This window comes from Carlito syrichta, unplaced genomic scaffold, assembly GCF_000164805.1.
Source record: "Carlito syrichta isolate Samal-C Ts95f unplaced genomic scaffold, Tarsius_syrichta-2.0.1 Scaffold128019, whole genome shotgun sequence".
Taxonomy (NCBI): Eukaryota; Metazoa; Chordata; class Mammalia; order Primates; family Tarsiidae; genus Carlito; species Carlito syrichta.
This window is the reverse complement of record NW_007072115.1, coordinates 9478-25720: the sequence shown is the minus strand read 5'-3', so window position 1 is coordinate 25720 and position 16243 is coordinate 9478. Positions and strand designations below refer to the sequence as shown.

Sequence of the window (16243 nt, the reverse complement as noted above, 5' to 3'; positions counted from 1 at the left end):
GAAGAACTGAGGATGGTCTATCATGGCGGATGTTAACTGAACATGTACAGGCCAAGAAATTAAAGAGTCAAGTGGGCCTGGACTTGGCAATAGACCTTTGGCCAGAAGCATACTAGGTTTCTGGACAGCTGCTGGATCCCAAGATGACAATGAGAAGTATTTAGCCATGTAAAAAGGCTTATCTCTGTTGTTCTTAGAAACTTAGGAATGTACAGCCCACAAAGAATTTGAAAAGAAGACCAAATGATCTTCTCTGGTTTGGATTTGAAAGGCAGACCAAATGATCTTCTTATTTTTGACTTTTGCACTCCCATTTGCCCACAAACAGCCAGTCAACTCTCTGCTCTCTAGAGGAGGAGTGCAACTGCACCTGAATGCTGAGGAAATAAGTGTCTGGTGGGACCAAAAAAATCTCAAGACCCCAAAACTTGTTATGCCAGGAGGAGAGTGAAGCCTGGGAGTTGACTCATGCTACACTGCCACTCTTTTTCCCCAGATAGGTGTAATTTCACAGCCCTGCGCCCTCATTCATTAGCCAGGTTCCCACAACAACAAAAGGCTTTATACCTCCTGGATGGCTGCCCTCACAATTTACAAAGATATTCCTTGCTGAGTCCTAAATCTTTCATGTTACATATCCCCCTGCAAAACAAGCACATGACAATTGTAACCTGAGGTCTGCAACCTAATTTTAACTCCTAAAATTGAGTTCTGTTAAATCTCAGTGTTGATTACTAGCACATTCCCAGGTACAGAACAAGGAAAAGATGAGATCAATCTTCTGCCTACTCCAAGAGAGAGTTAAGTTGACTCTTTTATCTTCTCCCCCTTTCCAAATGCCTACTTTATGTAAAATATAAGTTTACTGAGCACTAACGAGAGTCTCACAAAAATATAACCATTAGCCTCATTCTCTACCCCCTCCATATATTTTTCCTCCTGCATGCTCTACCCTTAAATACTGAGTTCCCAAAACCCTCCTTGGAAAGCACAAGATGCAGATACTTCCATGGCTTGTTTTTCCCTGGTGCATCCTCAAACTCTAGCTCAATAAACTTCTACTGACTGAGACACTCACCTCAGTCACTCATTTTTTGATTAATAGTCTCAGCCATCTGATGATGCAGAAATTCCAAGCTCAGCCTAATATGCTTGAAGAGGTTTATTCTGAGCCAAATACAAGTGACCAGCCCCAAGTAGTGGTGAGGGCATGTGTTCAGGGTGATTGAATTGCAGTTTAGTTATATCCTTTTAGGGAAGAAGTTACCAAAAAAAAAAAAAAAAAGTCAACATATGAGAGATTTTTATTGGGTTGGCCTAGGAAAGTAGGACATTTCCAAGTGGGAGCTTGCAGATTATGGCTGAATTCAGAGATTTCCTGACAGGCAATTTGTAGGATCTAAGGAATTTTGGAAATCAGTAGAGGAGCTGTCTTGTTAAGAGTACAGAAATACTCCAAGTTTCTTGATGCGTAGATAAAGTTTTATACAAGAAGGGATCCCCCCAAAACAGGAATTTATTTATTAAAAATTGTGTATTTATTCCTACACAGTTAAACTTCAGTCGCCTTCAAAGTACTCTCCATTTGAAGCAATACACCTATTGAGATGTTTTTTCCACCGTGCAAAACAGTTTTTGAACTCGTCAGTTCCAATGCCTTTTTGTGCTTCTGCCATTTTTTGTTTCACCTCTCTCACACTGGCATACTTTCCCTTTTGAGGATTTTTTCATCCAGGGAAACAAACAAACAAAAAAGTTGCTCAGGACTAGATTGGAAGAATGGGGGAGGGGGAAGAGGATCATGCTGCTTTTGATCCAAAACTGCTAAATGCTCAGCACAGTGTGGACAGGTGCCATGTCATGGTGGAAGAGCCAGTCACCCATTTGTCACAGCTGGAGACATTTCTTTTGCAAATCATGACACAACCTTATCAAAATTTCCAGATAAAAACTTTGGTTGACTGGTCCAGAGGAAAAAATTCCAAGTATATTACAAAGGACCTGCCCTCCAGAAGATAATTCTGGGGTTTTGGGGGTCCCCCCCATACACAGCAGACTTCAGAGAGAATAAGTGCCTTACAAGTCTGGGAATCCCCAAGAGATGGCTTTGCTGGGTCATAAGTTATTTTGATTTTCTTCTTAACCTCGTGTGATGTTATGCCAGTCAGCTTGGAAAACAAACTTCAGTAAATAGGGTGATAAAGCCTGATGAGTCCTTATGAGGTCTGATTCCCCAAGCCTCAGAAATTTAGACAAGAGAAAAAAAGTCAGAGTTTAGTCCTCACATCCAAAGTATATAGCTGAACTTTTTTAGTAGATCAGAAAACAACACTCCTTGGGGTCTCACTTTTTGGAACTGCTTCTCTCAAGAAACTATAACAGAGACCACTCTGTCAGTCTGGAATGAGTAACATATACAGCACAGGAGGACATAAAGGAAATAAGTATACTGACGACTAAACTCTGACCTTTTTTCTTTACCTTGCCAAATGCCTAAAAGGTCTGGTGAAACAGCCTTTTACAAAAATTAACTATTTAATGTGGTTCATTTCCCAACCTGGCTGTGGCATAATAGCATATAACAGATAAAGAAGCAAAGCACTTATGACCCTGTAAAGGTACCTGTTCTCTCTGAAGCCTGCCACCACCCATAAAGCTTCATCAACATATCAAGAAACTTGGCTCCTCTATTGTTCCCCAAGCTGTCCATTTCCTTTACTGCCTTCCAAATTCCATAGATAACTCTAGCTAATTGTCAGTTAGAAAACCTTTTAATTCACCTATAGATTGCAGGTCCCCATTTGGAGATGTTCTGCCTTCTTGGACCCAGCCAGCGTAAACATGCCACTGCACTCCAGCCTGGGCAACAGAGTAAGACTCCAACTCTAAAAAAAAAAAAAAGACTCCATCTCAGTTCATGGTGGGGTCAGGGGCTATTAAGGAGTTTCAGAACTGCTACATGAAGCCATGGCAAACGATTCTTCAGCTCTAGGTGTGTTGAAACAAGAGCCAAATTCAGCTTGGAGAAAATCAGAATGGGAGTTTTCTCGAGTCAAGAGGAAATCTGTCCACTGGAAATCTGTGTTCTCTTCTGCTAAATGATGAAGTCTTTGCTTAAAGTAGTATGTTTTGTGAAAGTAGTATGCTGTGTGAAATGCAGCTGTGGTAGTACATGTAACATGGATAAAAGAAAGTGGGTAACGGCAGGTGGAAAGGCAGTGACGGGTTAAAGAGACTCTGGAGCGGATTTGGGGGCAAAAATGAACAGGGATGTGCAAGAAGGTCCTGCTTCTGGAGGCCACGGGGGAAATTACTTTCCTAAAGAACAACAGGAAGGGCTACATTCAAGCAATTCCTGCTGCTCTGTTTTAAAACTGATCTCAAGTAGATTTGTGAGACTGCAGAGCTACAGAACAGCCTAGGTTGGTCCAAGGTCAACTGGTCATTTCCAAACAAGTCATCATGCTTTAGTCATTTTGCATATACAGGAAGCCTCAGATTGAATGAGTTCGAGTGGTCTGCTAAACTCTTAACTTTGGGTTCTCCTAAACCCACATATATCCTTGGAATTTTTTGGTACCAGTGGGTGCAAAATGCTTGGGGAGAATGATCAGCAGCAGGATATCAGAAAATAGGGAATTATACTTAGTGACACAAGCATAAGGAATCATTTAAAAAAAGAGATTAGAAGCTTAAAGTACTGATTTATTTTATTTTTCTATATGACATTGCAGCTATACAAGTTATTGCTAAGCGGCAGTTAGAGAACTAAGGTTAGAAGTCATAACTGGATTCCTTACCTTGGAGTCTATTTAGATTTAAGTTTCCATCTTTATAAAGGATTAAAAAGATGTGCTCTGTCTTCTTTGTGCTCTTCCCTTCAATGCTATTTAGTATCCAAGGATCAGAATTAGGAAACTGCATAATGAAAAACTAAACACTAACCAAGTAGTGTTTACCTTTTCTTTTCTAGTAGCAGCACACAGAACAGGACTGCAAAACCTCATTTATTTGCAAAACACTGTAAGCAAAGCAACCGCCTGCGTAAGTCTTTACTATGTATTCTGAGGATAAAACCTATTTTTTTATAAAATGCAAAGGCAGTGCTGAAACACAAAACGAAACCAAAAAGGCTTATTTTTTTCTCCATCATAGAAAATAAGCCTCAGTAATATTTAAGAGCAGCATGTCATTGGTATGAAATTAAAAAACGCACACCAAACAGTGCCAGGGATTTTTCTGGAGTATGGTATATAGGAAATGCCAAAAAGAAAATCTGCTTTAATACCATCAAGTTGCCTCAATGAAACATACTCTTAGACACAAACACATACATACATGCATACACACACACGGGAAGGAAAAGGGAGAATAAAGATAAGGAATCAAGCACTTTATAATTTTTTTCTCATTTTTACATTAAATGTAATGGATTACAACATTTGCAAGTCCCCCTCCCCCAAAAAAATGAATCCAACCCCTCAGGTGACTATTATAATACCATAAAAGAACAATATCAGGAAGTCTTTTTTTTTTTTGATGTTTTTCATCCCAGTATGAAAACTGTTATATCATAATAATTTGGTTAATAAAATGTGGCACTAAGCTATTACAGCACATTTTAATATGTTCCTCAATCTCTTAAGAATTTAGAATAACCTTGTAAATACAATTCTTGAAATAGAGAGTTGAAGATAAGCTATAGACTATCATCTACACTAGAGCTGTCTCAAGAACTCCATACTGTATTTGGGTAGGTACTGGGTCCATTTTGGAAATTCAGACCTATGCTTACTTGTATAAATGTATTTACTTTTTTTTTTTTTTTTGAGTTGGAGTCTGTGTGTGGCCACCCCAGTGTCGACCTGCTGGCCTCTGGCAATCCTTCGCCTCAGCCTTCCAAGTAGCCGGAACTACAGGCACATGCTACCATGCCTGGCTAATTTTTGATTTATTGTAGAGATGAGGTCTCACCATGTTGCCCAGACTGGTCTCGAAACTGTGGGCTCAGGCAATCCTCTTTCCTTGGCCTCCCAAAGTGCTGGGATTACAGGCTTGAGCCACCGTGCCTGGTCTATTTGCTTCTTTTAATGATTTACTTCTTTATGTAGAATGTTAGAGTTGCTTTCTGTATGTAGGAAAACCCAGGTCCTCTAGATGGGAAGGAAAGGGCAAGAACCCAGTAAGAGTTTGAGCAGATCATAATGGAGTAGCTTGTACAAATCTTAATGCCAAAAAAACAAAAAAAACTTTGGACAATTAAAAAAAAATTAACTGAAGGTAATGGAGAATGATCAAAAGCATGCAGAACCTTGGGGGGGTTGGAGTTTGATCCTATGAAAAATGTAATTGCATTCTTAACATCTTGGGGCAGGCCCCGTCAGTGCCACTGACTGAAAACTCATTACACTATTATTCATAAGCTTGTTGATGAATCAGAGGACAGAGTTCAGAGTGAAGAAATTCTAAAAAGGAGACAGTCACAGAAGGCAGACATAATGACCCATTCTCACACTGATCCCTAAACTCCACATGCTTGGGGCTAACTTCAAGCAACTCAGATAAAACAACTGTCAAGAGACTCCACCTGTTGCTCACTAAGAGCCAGAATTTTCAGCCTAAAGTCAGCCAAGTTAACTGCCTACTCAACAATAACAACAAAAAAAAATCAAAATTCTTCAGAGAAAAAACAAAATCTAGTTTTTATAATCTTCAGGATGCAATCCAATTATATCAGACATAGGAAGAAAAATACTCCAAAGAAAAGGCAGTCAGTGGAGACCAACCTTGACATTGAAACGAGTATGGATTTTTAAAGTAGCTATTATAACTCTGCCCAAAACCATAAACCAAAAACCTCTCGTAATCAATGGATGGGAAATCACAGCAGAGAGGAAAAAAACACAAAAAACTATAATTTTTAAAAGGCTCAAATGGAATTCTAGAAGTGAAAAATAGTGTTTAAAATTTTTAAAAATGTGTTTAATAGCAACTTGGAAGTAGTAAGAGTCAATGAATTTAAAGAGAACTGAAACGATTCAACCTGAAAAAAACGTGAACAGTCAAAATAGGTTGGGGAATGGAGAGCTTATTGCTTTTACTTTATGAAATCTTATTTTTCATAAGGTTACTAGACTGGTAAACCGGAAACTGCCTCAGTGCTCTACCAGGGGCTTTTATGAAGTGGAATGGGAGAAACTGGAAAGGAGCACTCATCTACCCTCTACACTTGTCGCTCTTCACTAGTGTGTAAGCTCCATGAAAGCAGGCAGTGTATACTTTTAATCTGTAACTTCTTGCTGTCAGGATCTGTAAACTAGTTCCATTCACTGGAATGGGAACAGGAACTGTGGGCACAGGGTGAGCGAGGGAACAAGGAATCCTGGAGGCAGGAATATGCTGTGTTCAGAAATGCAGGCAGACAGAATGTCTGCGCCATGGAAGTCAGTCAGCAGGCTGGGGTCTCAACTACTAAGCTGGTATATGGGAGCAAGATTCAATCCCTTGAAGGGAGTGCTCCTCAATGTGTGGCTCACATCACTTGTTTCAGAACTACCTGGAGTACTTATTATCCTAGACCTGCTTACTTGCAACTCCAGGGACAGGCCTCAGAAATCTGTCCCCGGATGTTAGAAATCCACAGGTCCTCTAGGAGATTCTTAGATATTTACATCTGAACTACTGTTTATGTTTAGGAGTTAGGGAGCTGGCAAAACAAGAAATAGACAAAATCCTTGGGGAGGCTTCACAACCTTGGCACTGTGGGCATTTTGGGCTGAAAAGTTTTTGTTGTGGAGCTGTCCTATGCATAGCAGCATCCCTGGTCTCTACCCACGAGATGCCAGTAGCAGTGTTCCACTTGTGACAATGCAAAATGTCTCCAGACATTGGAAAATATCCCCTAGGGGGCAAATGAACTGTCAGGTGGAACCAGAACCACTGCTTTGGGGAATCAGAGTAGCAAGCATGTTCTCAATGGAGGATCACAAGAACACAAGATGGGGGGACGTCCAGCTATTGGAATTTGAGTGCCAAGTTGAGGCTAAACCTATAGCAAGAGCTCCTTTGTAGCTTAGCTACCTTGCTTGTACAGGAGCCATGTGATGCTAGATTGGCAACAGATGGAATATAAAGGCTAGAACTAGACTGGGCCTGTCAGGTTAGAGAGGTAACAAAATGGACTTCTAAAAACATAATAGATGTGTGAGCCAACTTCAGTCCAGCTCAAGAATTTCCCAAGGTAAAATACAAGCATCTGATATATACAATCTGGGTTTGGAGTACTCACTGGAATTAGATGACATCCGGAACACTGTGTTTAGGAACTCAAAAAGTGATAGGTTTCAACAAAGCGGACCTAAGCAACACTTAGTATCTGAACATTTCCAGTAGCTTCCATATAGCCCACAAGTGAGAACAGATGCATTACATACACATCTCCTGTGACTAAACAATACTAATTAGGGAATTTTTCCAGTATTACTCTCTGGACTTCTTTTCTGAGCCTACTTTGCTCCTTTGTAACGTTTCCACTCTCTATCCCACTACCTAGTAGATGATGTCCTCTCTGCTCAGCCCCCTTATTCTGCTATTTATCCGGACTGTATTTAGGAATAGAATCAAAGCCTTGATGAATGGCTGGATTGGGGGTTTCTAACTTCCTGTTAAAGGTACCGATTAAGCATCTATTGTATCAAATAAACTAAGATACATTCCACAAGCAACACAGGAAGTAACCAGTTTCTTAGAATAGTACTTCATGCTTTATGATCAAAAAAAAAAAAAATTCCTGTGGTACTTTTTAAGTACGTACTCTTAAGTTTCATTTCTGTGTGAAACTCTGCAGATAGCTAATAGAATCTTGGTTAAACTTGTTTAATTTTGGGTAAATTAGTTACTAACTTAACAATTATCCCATAACAGCTCAAGAACTCCGTATATGTACTGCCACTGACTATTTTATTCAGAAAAAAACAAAAAGATAAGGCAGAAACAAAAATCCTGGTCATTTGCAGTATCTATCAGCTTTCAGTTTGGCTCTCCTGTTTAAACAAAGACAAATAATAAAAATTAATCTATGTAAAACATGCCAAATATAGTCAACTGCTACTAAATACAAAATTCATGCTTTAAAATTGTGTTCATTTTAGTTATTATATTACCACAAGACTTACATTAAAATATTATAAATTTTACTTTAAAATTTTGTTTCTATACAAAATGGATTCTGCTCTTATGAAAGTTGTTTCCTAATATTTACCAAATATTGCCTAAGGGGCTTTTCAATCCATAATAGGAATTTTAATTACTTCTGAAATTAAATGTGCTCTAAATTTATATTTAACAGGGTAGCAATGCTGTACTGCTGCAAGTGTTAAAAGTTATAGCACAAGCTGGGCTCGGTGATTCAGCCTGTAATCCCGTGCCTTTGGGAGGCTGAGGTGAGTGGATTGCCTGAACCCGCGGGTTCGAGACCTGCCTGGGCAGCAAGACCTCATCTCTACAATAAATCAAAAAATCAGCCGGGCTTGGTAGTGTGCGCCTGTAATTCCGGCTACTCGGAAGGCTGAGGTGGAAGGATCACCGGAGCCCAGCGGGTTGAGGCTGCGGTGGCCGGGAGCTGCCACTGCACTCCAGTCTGGGCCACAGAGTGAGACCCCCAACTCAAAAAAGAAAAACAAAAGTTATAGCACATAGAACTCATTCTATTTCAGAGTTCATTTCCAGATTATATTTTATATCCTTTCCTTGATTTCTTAGAACTAGATACATATTAACTTGTTCAAGAGGGAAAAATTCTTCCATCATTTACTGATTGAATTCCACCAACTGGCGAATGGGAAATGTGTAATTAAGCATTGCCTTTATCAAGCAATGCAAAGAAAGTTACAGAGTAGTTTTTGAATGACAAGCTGGCACTTATTTGATTAGTTTTAAGTTCACAGCTAAACCTCTGTAACTAGTTTTCTATGTTTTAAACCTAGAACATCATTTAACCTAAATAAGAATAGTAATAAACAAATATTAATAATGTACTATGATAAAAATCCTGCACAATTCTGAATCTAAGTTAATAAAACTGCTTCATTTCACTTAATTAGCATTATTGCTTAGTCATTTTTATCTGACCGACTTTTATCTTATTTTCATTTTATTTTATTATTTTTTAGCAGGATTTATTGAGAGGACAGGAAAGCTCCCACAGTGGGAGGGGATCTGAAGGGATTGCCTACTTTTATTTTAAGGAATCTGTACAACTGTAATAGAATGCACAGAATTTTGACATCAGTCAAACTGCTTCTAGCTGGTTCCAATAGTAATAAAAAGATGATAAATTTATGAAAGATAGCTAAACCCATATTACCTATTATAAAGTATATAAATACTAAGAATCTAGTTATGATTGTTTTTAGATATTCTTCTTTGGTAATCGTCTCATAGACTTATGTCTTCTTTATGTAATACTGCCACATTTACAAATTAGAAGATGAAAATTTGAAAATGATAGTAATGTAAAAAGAACATAGGTTTCATAGATGTCATTTTTATTGGTTACTGAAAACAAGCAAATATATACCTGTCCAGAAGTGTCTCATGCAAAAATCCATCTTTCCGAGCCTTTTTAAGAATTTTACTGTCTTCTTTACTTATTTTAAGTTTGTGGTCTTGGAAGCTCTGAAATTTTTTTCTGTAAAGAAAATGTCTTCATTGAAAAATATCTCAAACTTTGGTTATGCATGTTTACTGCCAAACTTATAAATAGTGTTACATTTTTTTAATCATTATTTTTTTTAACTTAAAAAAAATCTGAGGCAAAGCGGTTGGTACGCCTGTCTGTTTTCCCTCTTACTCTTCTCTCTCTCTACCTTCTTCTTGCTCCCTCCTTGCTTTTGCCATTATTTTTCTTCTTCTTACCTCAATGGCTTCCAGGGAGCAAAGTTATAACCCTGCTGCATGGACAGATTTTAAGGCAGTGGGAAGTGGGTTCCAGGGTCCATACACCCATCGGTGGATACTGTGATCACAGCTCCCCCTCAATTAAATCTCAAAACTGCAAAAAGTACAGCCCCCAGTCCACAGTCCAACTTCAGAACTGAACAAAGTCAGAGATCCATAAGGAAGAACAGGAGACTGAGCAAACAGAAGTAAAAGCAACCCCACCATCGATGAACAACAGCATTAAAGAAGGGGGGGTGGGGAGTAGTAAAAGTGGTAAAAGGAGGGAGGAAAGTCTACACAAATGAAGAAAAACCAAAAGAAGAATTTGGGTCTCACACAGACCCCTGGGAGGTCAGACACTAAGAAAAACAGACATCGGAATGCAAATAATGAAGAGCCCCCAGAATGACAAACTACAAATCCAGATATCAAGATATTAATAATTTCCCAGGCATCCAATGCCTAAGGGAAAAAAAAGACATTAACAGAGAGAATAAAAAGAATTGAGGACAGACAAGAGGAAAATAGGCAGGAATTGAGAACTGAGATAACAGCAGTAAAGAATGCTGTGAATGGGCCAGGCTCAGTGGCTCAGCCTGTAATCCCAGAGCTTTGGGAGGCCAAGGTGAGTAGATTGCCAGAGCCAGGGGGTTCGAGACCCACCCAGGCAGTGTGGTAAGGCCTCATCTCTACAATAAATCAAAAATTAGCTGGGCATGGTAGTGCGCACCTATAGTTCCAGCTACGTGGAAGCCTGAGGTGGAAGGATTGCTGGAGCCCAGCAGATCGAGGCTACGGTGGCTGGGAGCGTGCCACTGTACTCCAGTCTGGGCAACAGAGTGAAACTCCAACTCAAAAACAACAACAACAACAAAGAATTCTGTGAATAAAATAAATAACAAGCCGATAAGTATGGAAAGCAGAATTAGCAAAGCAGAAGAAAGAATCTCAGAACTTGAGGCCCAAAATATAGAACTAATCCAAACTGTCAAAAACAGAAAAATGCTTTAAAAGACAACAAAACCATCAAGACATAAGTGATTATTTCAAGGCTGAACCTAAGAGTTACTGGACTTCCTAAGGCAGAAAGAGAGATAGAAAACACTGTAGAACAAACATTTGAAATTATTCAAAAATTTCCCTCATCTCAATAGTGATGTGACCATTCAAACACAAGAGATTCAGAGAACCCCTGCAAGACAACAAATGAGAAGACCAACTCCTAGACACATAGTAATTTTCCAAAACAAAGTAGCAATAAAAGAAAAAATCCTAAAAGCAGCAAGAGAAATAGGTCAGACTACCTACCAGGGAAGACCAATCAGAATAGCAGCAGATTTATCTAGAGAAATCCTTCAGGCTAGGAGAGCTAGGAGTCCAATATTCAAAGTTCTCAAAGATAAACAATTTCAACCAAGAATAACCTACCCAAACAAACTAAGCTTCATCAGTGAGGGAGAATTAAAATCTTTCCCAGACATCCAATCCCTAAGAACTTATGCTGCTTCCAGACCAACTCTACAAGAAACTCTTAAGAAACTATTAAACACAGAAGAAAAGGGAAAAAGAACAACAATGTTCTTCACAAGAGCACAGGAAAAAGATTGAAAACACACATGAACCAACCCAAAAAACAAAAGAAAGAAAACAAACAAGTATAGCAACAACTCTATAAGATCATCATGACAAAAATAAACCCTCAGATTTCAGTAATTAGCCTGAATGTGCATGGACTAAATGCACCACTGAAGAGACACAGAATGGCAAAATGGATAAAATATCATGAGGCAACAATATATTGTCTCAAAGAGACTCATCTCACCAGAAAGGAGACCCACAGACTCAAAGTAAAAGGATAGGAAGCAAAATTTCAGGCAAATGAAACACAAAAGAAAGCAGGAGTTGCAATTTTAATATAAGACAAAATACACTTTAAGCTATCAAAAATTTAAAAAGATACAGAAGGTCACTGTATAATGACAAAAGGTTCAATCCATCAACAAGAAATATCCATCCTAAACATATAAGCACACAACATAGGAACACCGACTTTAGGAACACCGACTTTCATAAAGCAGCTCCTAGGCAAACTTAAAAAAGATACTGATTCTAATACTATCATAGCTGGGGACTTTAATGCCACATTCACAACCCTAAACAGATCATCAAGACAAAAAATCAGCAAGGAGATCCAGAACCTCAATGTGACTCTTGACCAAAAGGACTTAATTGATACCTACAGAACACTCTACCCAACGACTACCGAATATACATTCAACTCATCATCACATGGAACATACTCTAAGGTCGACCACATCCTTGGCCATAAATCAAGCATAAACAGATTTCATAAGATTGAAATTCTGCCATGCACCTGAATTCTCAGACCACAGTGGAATAAAAATACATATCATCACAAACAAAGATCCCCCAAAACCCACAAAAACATGGACACTAAACAGCATGATGCTAAGCAACTCTGGGGTCAACATGGAAATCAAAACAGAGATCAAAATATACCTGGAAACAGAAAATGAAGAAACATCAAACCAAAACTTCTGGGATGCCATGAAATCAGTTGTAAGAGGGGAATTCACAACTCTACAAACACACATGAAAAAAATAGAAAGATCACAAATTAACAGCCTAACAAGTCACCTAAGGAAGCTGGAAAAGCAAGACCACCAAAACCCTAACTTCAGCAGAAGAATCTCGATCACCAAAAAGGTCAAATTCGGGACATAGAAGACAAAAAGACAATTTAAAAAAATCAATGAAACAAAAAGCTGATTCTTTGAAAGGATAAGCAATATTGATGGTACCCTGGCAACTGACCAAGAAAAAACCCAAATAAACAGAATCAGAAACACAAATGATGAAGTCATAACTGACCCTGAAGATATACAAAAGATTACCAGAGACTACTATATACACTTGTATGAAATCAAACTTGAAAACCTAAAGAAAATGGAGGACTTTCTGACATCACACAATCTCCCCAGGTTGAAACAAGAAGAAATCAAGACTTTCAATAGACCAATAACAATTCAGGAAATTAACTATGTTATAAGAAAACTACCAACAACAACAACAACAAAAAGCCCTGGACCAGATAGCTTTCCAGCAGAATTCTACAAAACATACAAGGAGAACTGAACCCAATCCTACTGAAAGTATTCCTGGCAATTGAGAAAGATGGAACTCCCCCAAGTCATTTTATGAAACTAACATCACACTGGTACCCATGCCAGGTAAAGATCCAACAAAGAATGAAACTACAGGCTAATATCCTTGATGAACATAGATGCTAAAATCCTCAACAAGATGCAAGCAAACCGGATTTAACAACACATATCAAAAATCATCCACCACAGTCAAACAGGCTTCATCCCTGGGATGCAAGTCTGGTTCAACATTCGTAAGACTGTAAACATAATTAAATACATCAAAAGACATAAAAACAAAAAATACATGATTATATCATTAGATGCAGAAAAAGCTTTTGATTAAACCAGCACCCCTTCTTGATAAAAACCCTCGAACATCTAGGCACAGGTGGAACATACCTCAAAATAGTAAAAGCCACCTATGAGAAACCCACATCGAGCATACTGCTAAACAAACAGAAATTGGAACAATTTCTTCTGAAAACTGGAACAAGACAAGGATGCCCACCTTCAACCCTCCTGTTCAACATAGTTTTAGAAGTCCCAGCTAGATCAATCAGAGAAGAGAAAGTGATTGGGGTATCCAAATAGGAAAAGAGGAAGTCAAGTTATCTCTCTTTGCAGATGACATGATTGTATACCTAGAAAGCCCAAGAGAATCTGTCAAAAAACCTCTTTGCACTAATAAAGGACTTTGGCAATGTCTCAGAGTATAAAATAAACGTGTAAAAGGCAATCGCATTTCTATACACCGATAATAAACAGAAACCCAAAGAAAAGGCACGATTCCATTCACAACAGCCACAAAAAAAGGTGAAATACCTTGGCATCTTCCTAACCAGAGACGTGAAAGTCCTTTATAATGAAACCTACAAATCACTGCTCAAAGAAAACAAAGATGACACAAATAAGTGGAAAAATATTCCATGCTCATGGATTGGAAGAGTCAACAATGTTAAGATGTTCATTCTACCTAAGGCAATCTACAGATTTAACATAATACCCATCAAATTACCAGCAACATTCTTCTCAGACCTAGAATCAACAATACAGGTATTCATATGAAACATAAATGACCACGAATAGCCAAAACAATTCTCAGCAAACAAAACAAAACAAAACAAAACAAAGCAGGAGGTATCACTCCTAGACTTTAAACTTTATTATAAAGCTACAATAAGAAAATAGCCTGGTATTTGTATAGGAACAGGCATACAGACCAATGGAATACAATTGTGATTCCAGAAGCAAAACCTCAATTTCTCAACTAACTCATCTTTGTAAAGCCTCCACCATCAACCACTGGGGAGAGGAGAACCTATTCAGTAAATAGTGCTGGGAAAACTGGCTGACCACATGCAGAAGATTGAAATATGACCCCTACCTATCCCCACACACAAAAATCAACTCTAAATGGATCAAATACCTAAATGTGAAACCTCAAACTATAAGAACCTTAAAAAATGCAGGAGACACTCTTATGGAAACTGGAACTGGCAACCAATTCCTGATCAAAACCCCAAGTGCCCATGCCATAAGACATAAGGTAGACACGTGGGACCTTATCAAAGTGACAAGCTTTTGCAAAGCCAAAGACACCAGCAAGAGAGCAGGGAGATAGCCCACAGACTTGAAAAAAATATTTGCCAATTCTATGTCTGTCCAAAAAATAAAAAAAATCTAATTGCACTTTTAATAACCTGTGGTTTACCAACTACAAAGCGAATGACCTCTGTGAACCACATCTGTCAGAGCAAGTTGGCTGGAGTCCCCTATGTCCTGGTCACAGCACAGTCTGACTGGCATCATAGCCATACTATTAATGAACAGGGAAACTGACTAACCCAAGTGACTTTAGCTTTGAGAGATAGCAGAATGATTAGGAAAACTGAAGCCTTGAGGAAAAAAAAAAAAATCATTCAGCTCAGTGTCCTGCCCTAAAGTCTAAAATGTGCTACCTGTTCTTGTCCTTCAGGTATTTTATTTTATTTAAGCACCCTGAGAAGTGCTTCACTGTCCACTCTGTATGTCTAAAAGGAAAGGAATACATACACATAATTAACTTCACATTGTTTTACATTTCCTTTGTCTTCTTCTGGAATGTCATCTTTTTTCTTGGTTTCTCTTTCAGCACAGGACCTAATCTGGACATCAAAGATGAGAATGCAACAGGTTATACATTTATCTTCCACTTTCCTTACTTTTCTTATTACAGAAGAACATCCTAGGTAATTTCTTATGCAATAGAAGAAAATAAGTAACTTAACTGTTAGATTCAGAGAAAGACAAGTTCTGGATATGTGTTTTTTATTTCTTAGAGCTCACTGACACAAATTGCTATTACATGTTTCTCAATAGCCTTTGTGTCAGAAACAAGAAAGAAAAAAAATATTTGAAGGAAGACATTTTATAGATCAGATCCTGCTGAGCAATGAAGCAATAATTTAACTAATTTTGGCCTCAAAGTAAATACACCAGGGTCAAATTATCCCTGGTAGACAGTGTTCATTTTATAAGATTGGAAGCTTATTTTACCTTTCACAGAATATTACCAAATATGTTAAGCATTTTAAGATTACACAATTTGTTTTTACTTAATTGGAATATACGCCTTTTAAATACTCCTTGTGGCCTTGTAAATTTTGACAGATATTTACTCTCACATACCATAAACTAATTGATTAGATACAACAAATAGTACTGCCCATGGAACTAGCAATTTGCAACCCAAAGGACCTATGTCTTCAAAGCGATCTCTTTGGCCAGAGTTCAATTCCAAGAATGCTTAGAAAGTGGAGACCAATGAATGATGTGAGAAAGTGATGACCAATGATGTGTTTGTGCAAATGACATGTGTGTGACAGTTTTGGGTTCTAGAAGACCTGGGAACATTCCTGGCTACTTTTGGTAAGAGGAGTCTGTGTTAAAATGGTAATATCTACCTCATAGAAGCATTATGAAGATGAAAGACAACAATGCATGTGCCAAATTCAGCAGTGAGTCTGCAAATTACTTGACTTGGTTTTATATTTATGTAACTTAAAAATACTATGACTAGCCGGGTTCGGTGACTCAGCCTGTAATCCCGCGCCTTTGGGAGGCTGAGGTGAGTGGATTGCCTGAGCCTGCGGTTTGAG

At 38.3% G+C, this 16243-nt stretch overlaps 1 protein-coding gene across 1 annotated transcript in view; it reads right to left on the bottom strand.

Annotated features, from left to right (window-relative positions):
• Positions 1-7935: 7935 nt before the first annotated feature.
• Positions 7936-16243, bottom strand: part of LOC103250296 (protein FRG1) — a gene marked incomplete at its 5' end in the record, with an annotated part of 13950 nt that continues 5642 nt past the window's right edge. The window contains 3 exons of the mRNA XM_008048883.2: positions 7936-8042; positions 9578-9688; positions 15159-15250. Coding sequence (XP_008047074.2) covers positions 8006-8042; positions 9578-9688; positions 15159-15250 — 240 coding nt within the window. The remainder of the gene's footprint in view (positions 8043-9577; positions 9689-15158; positions 15251-16243) is intronic.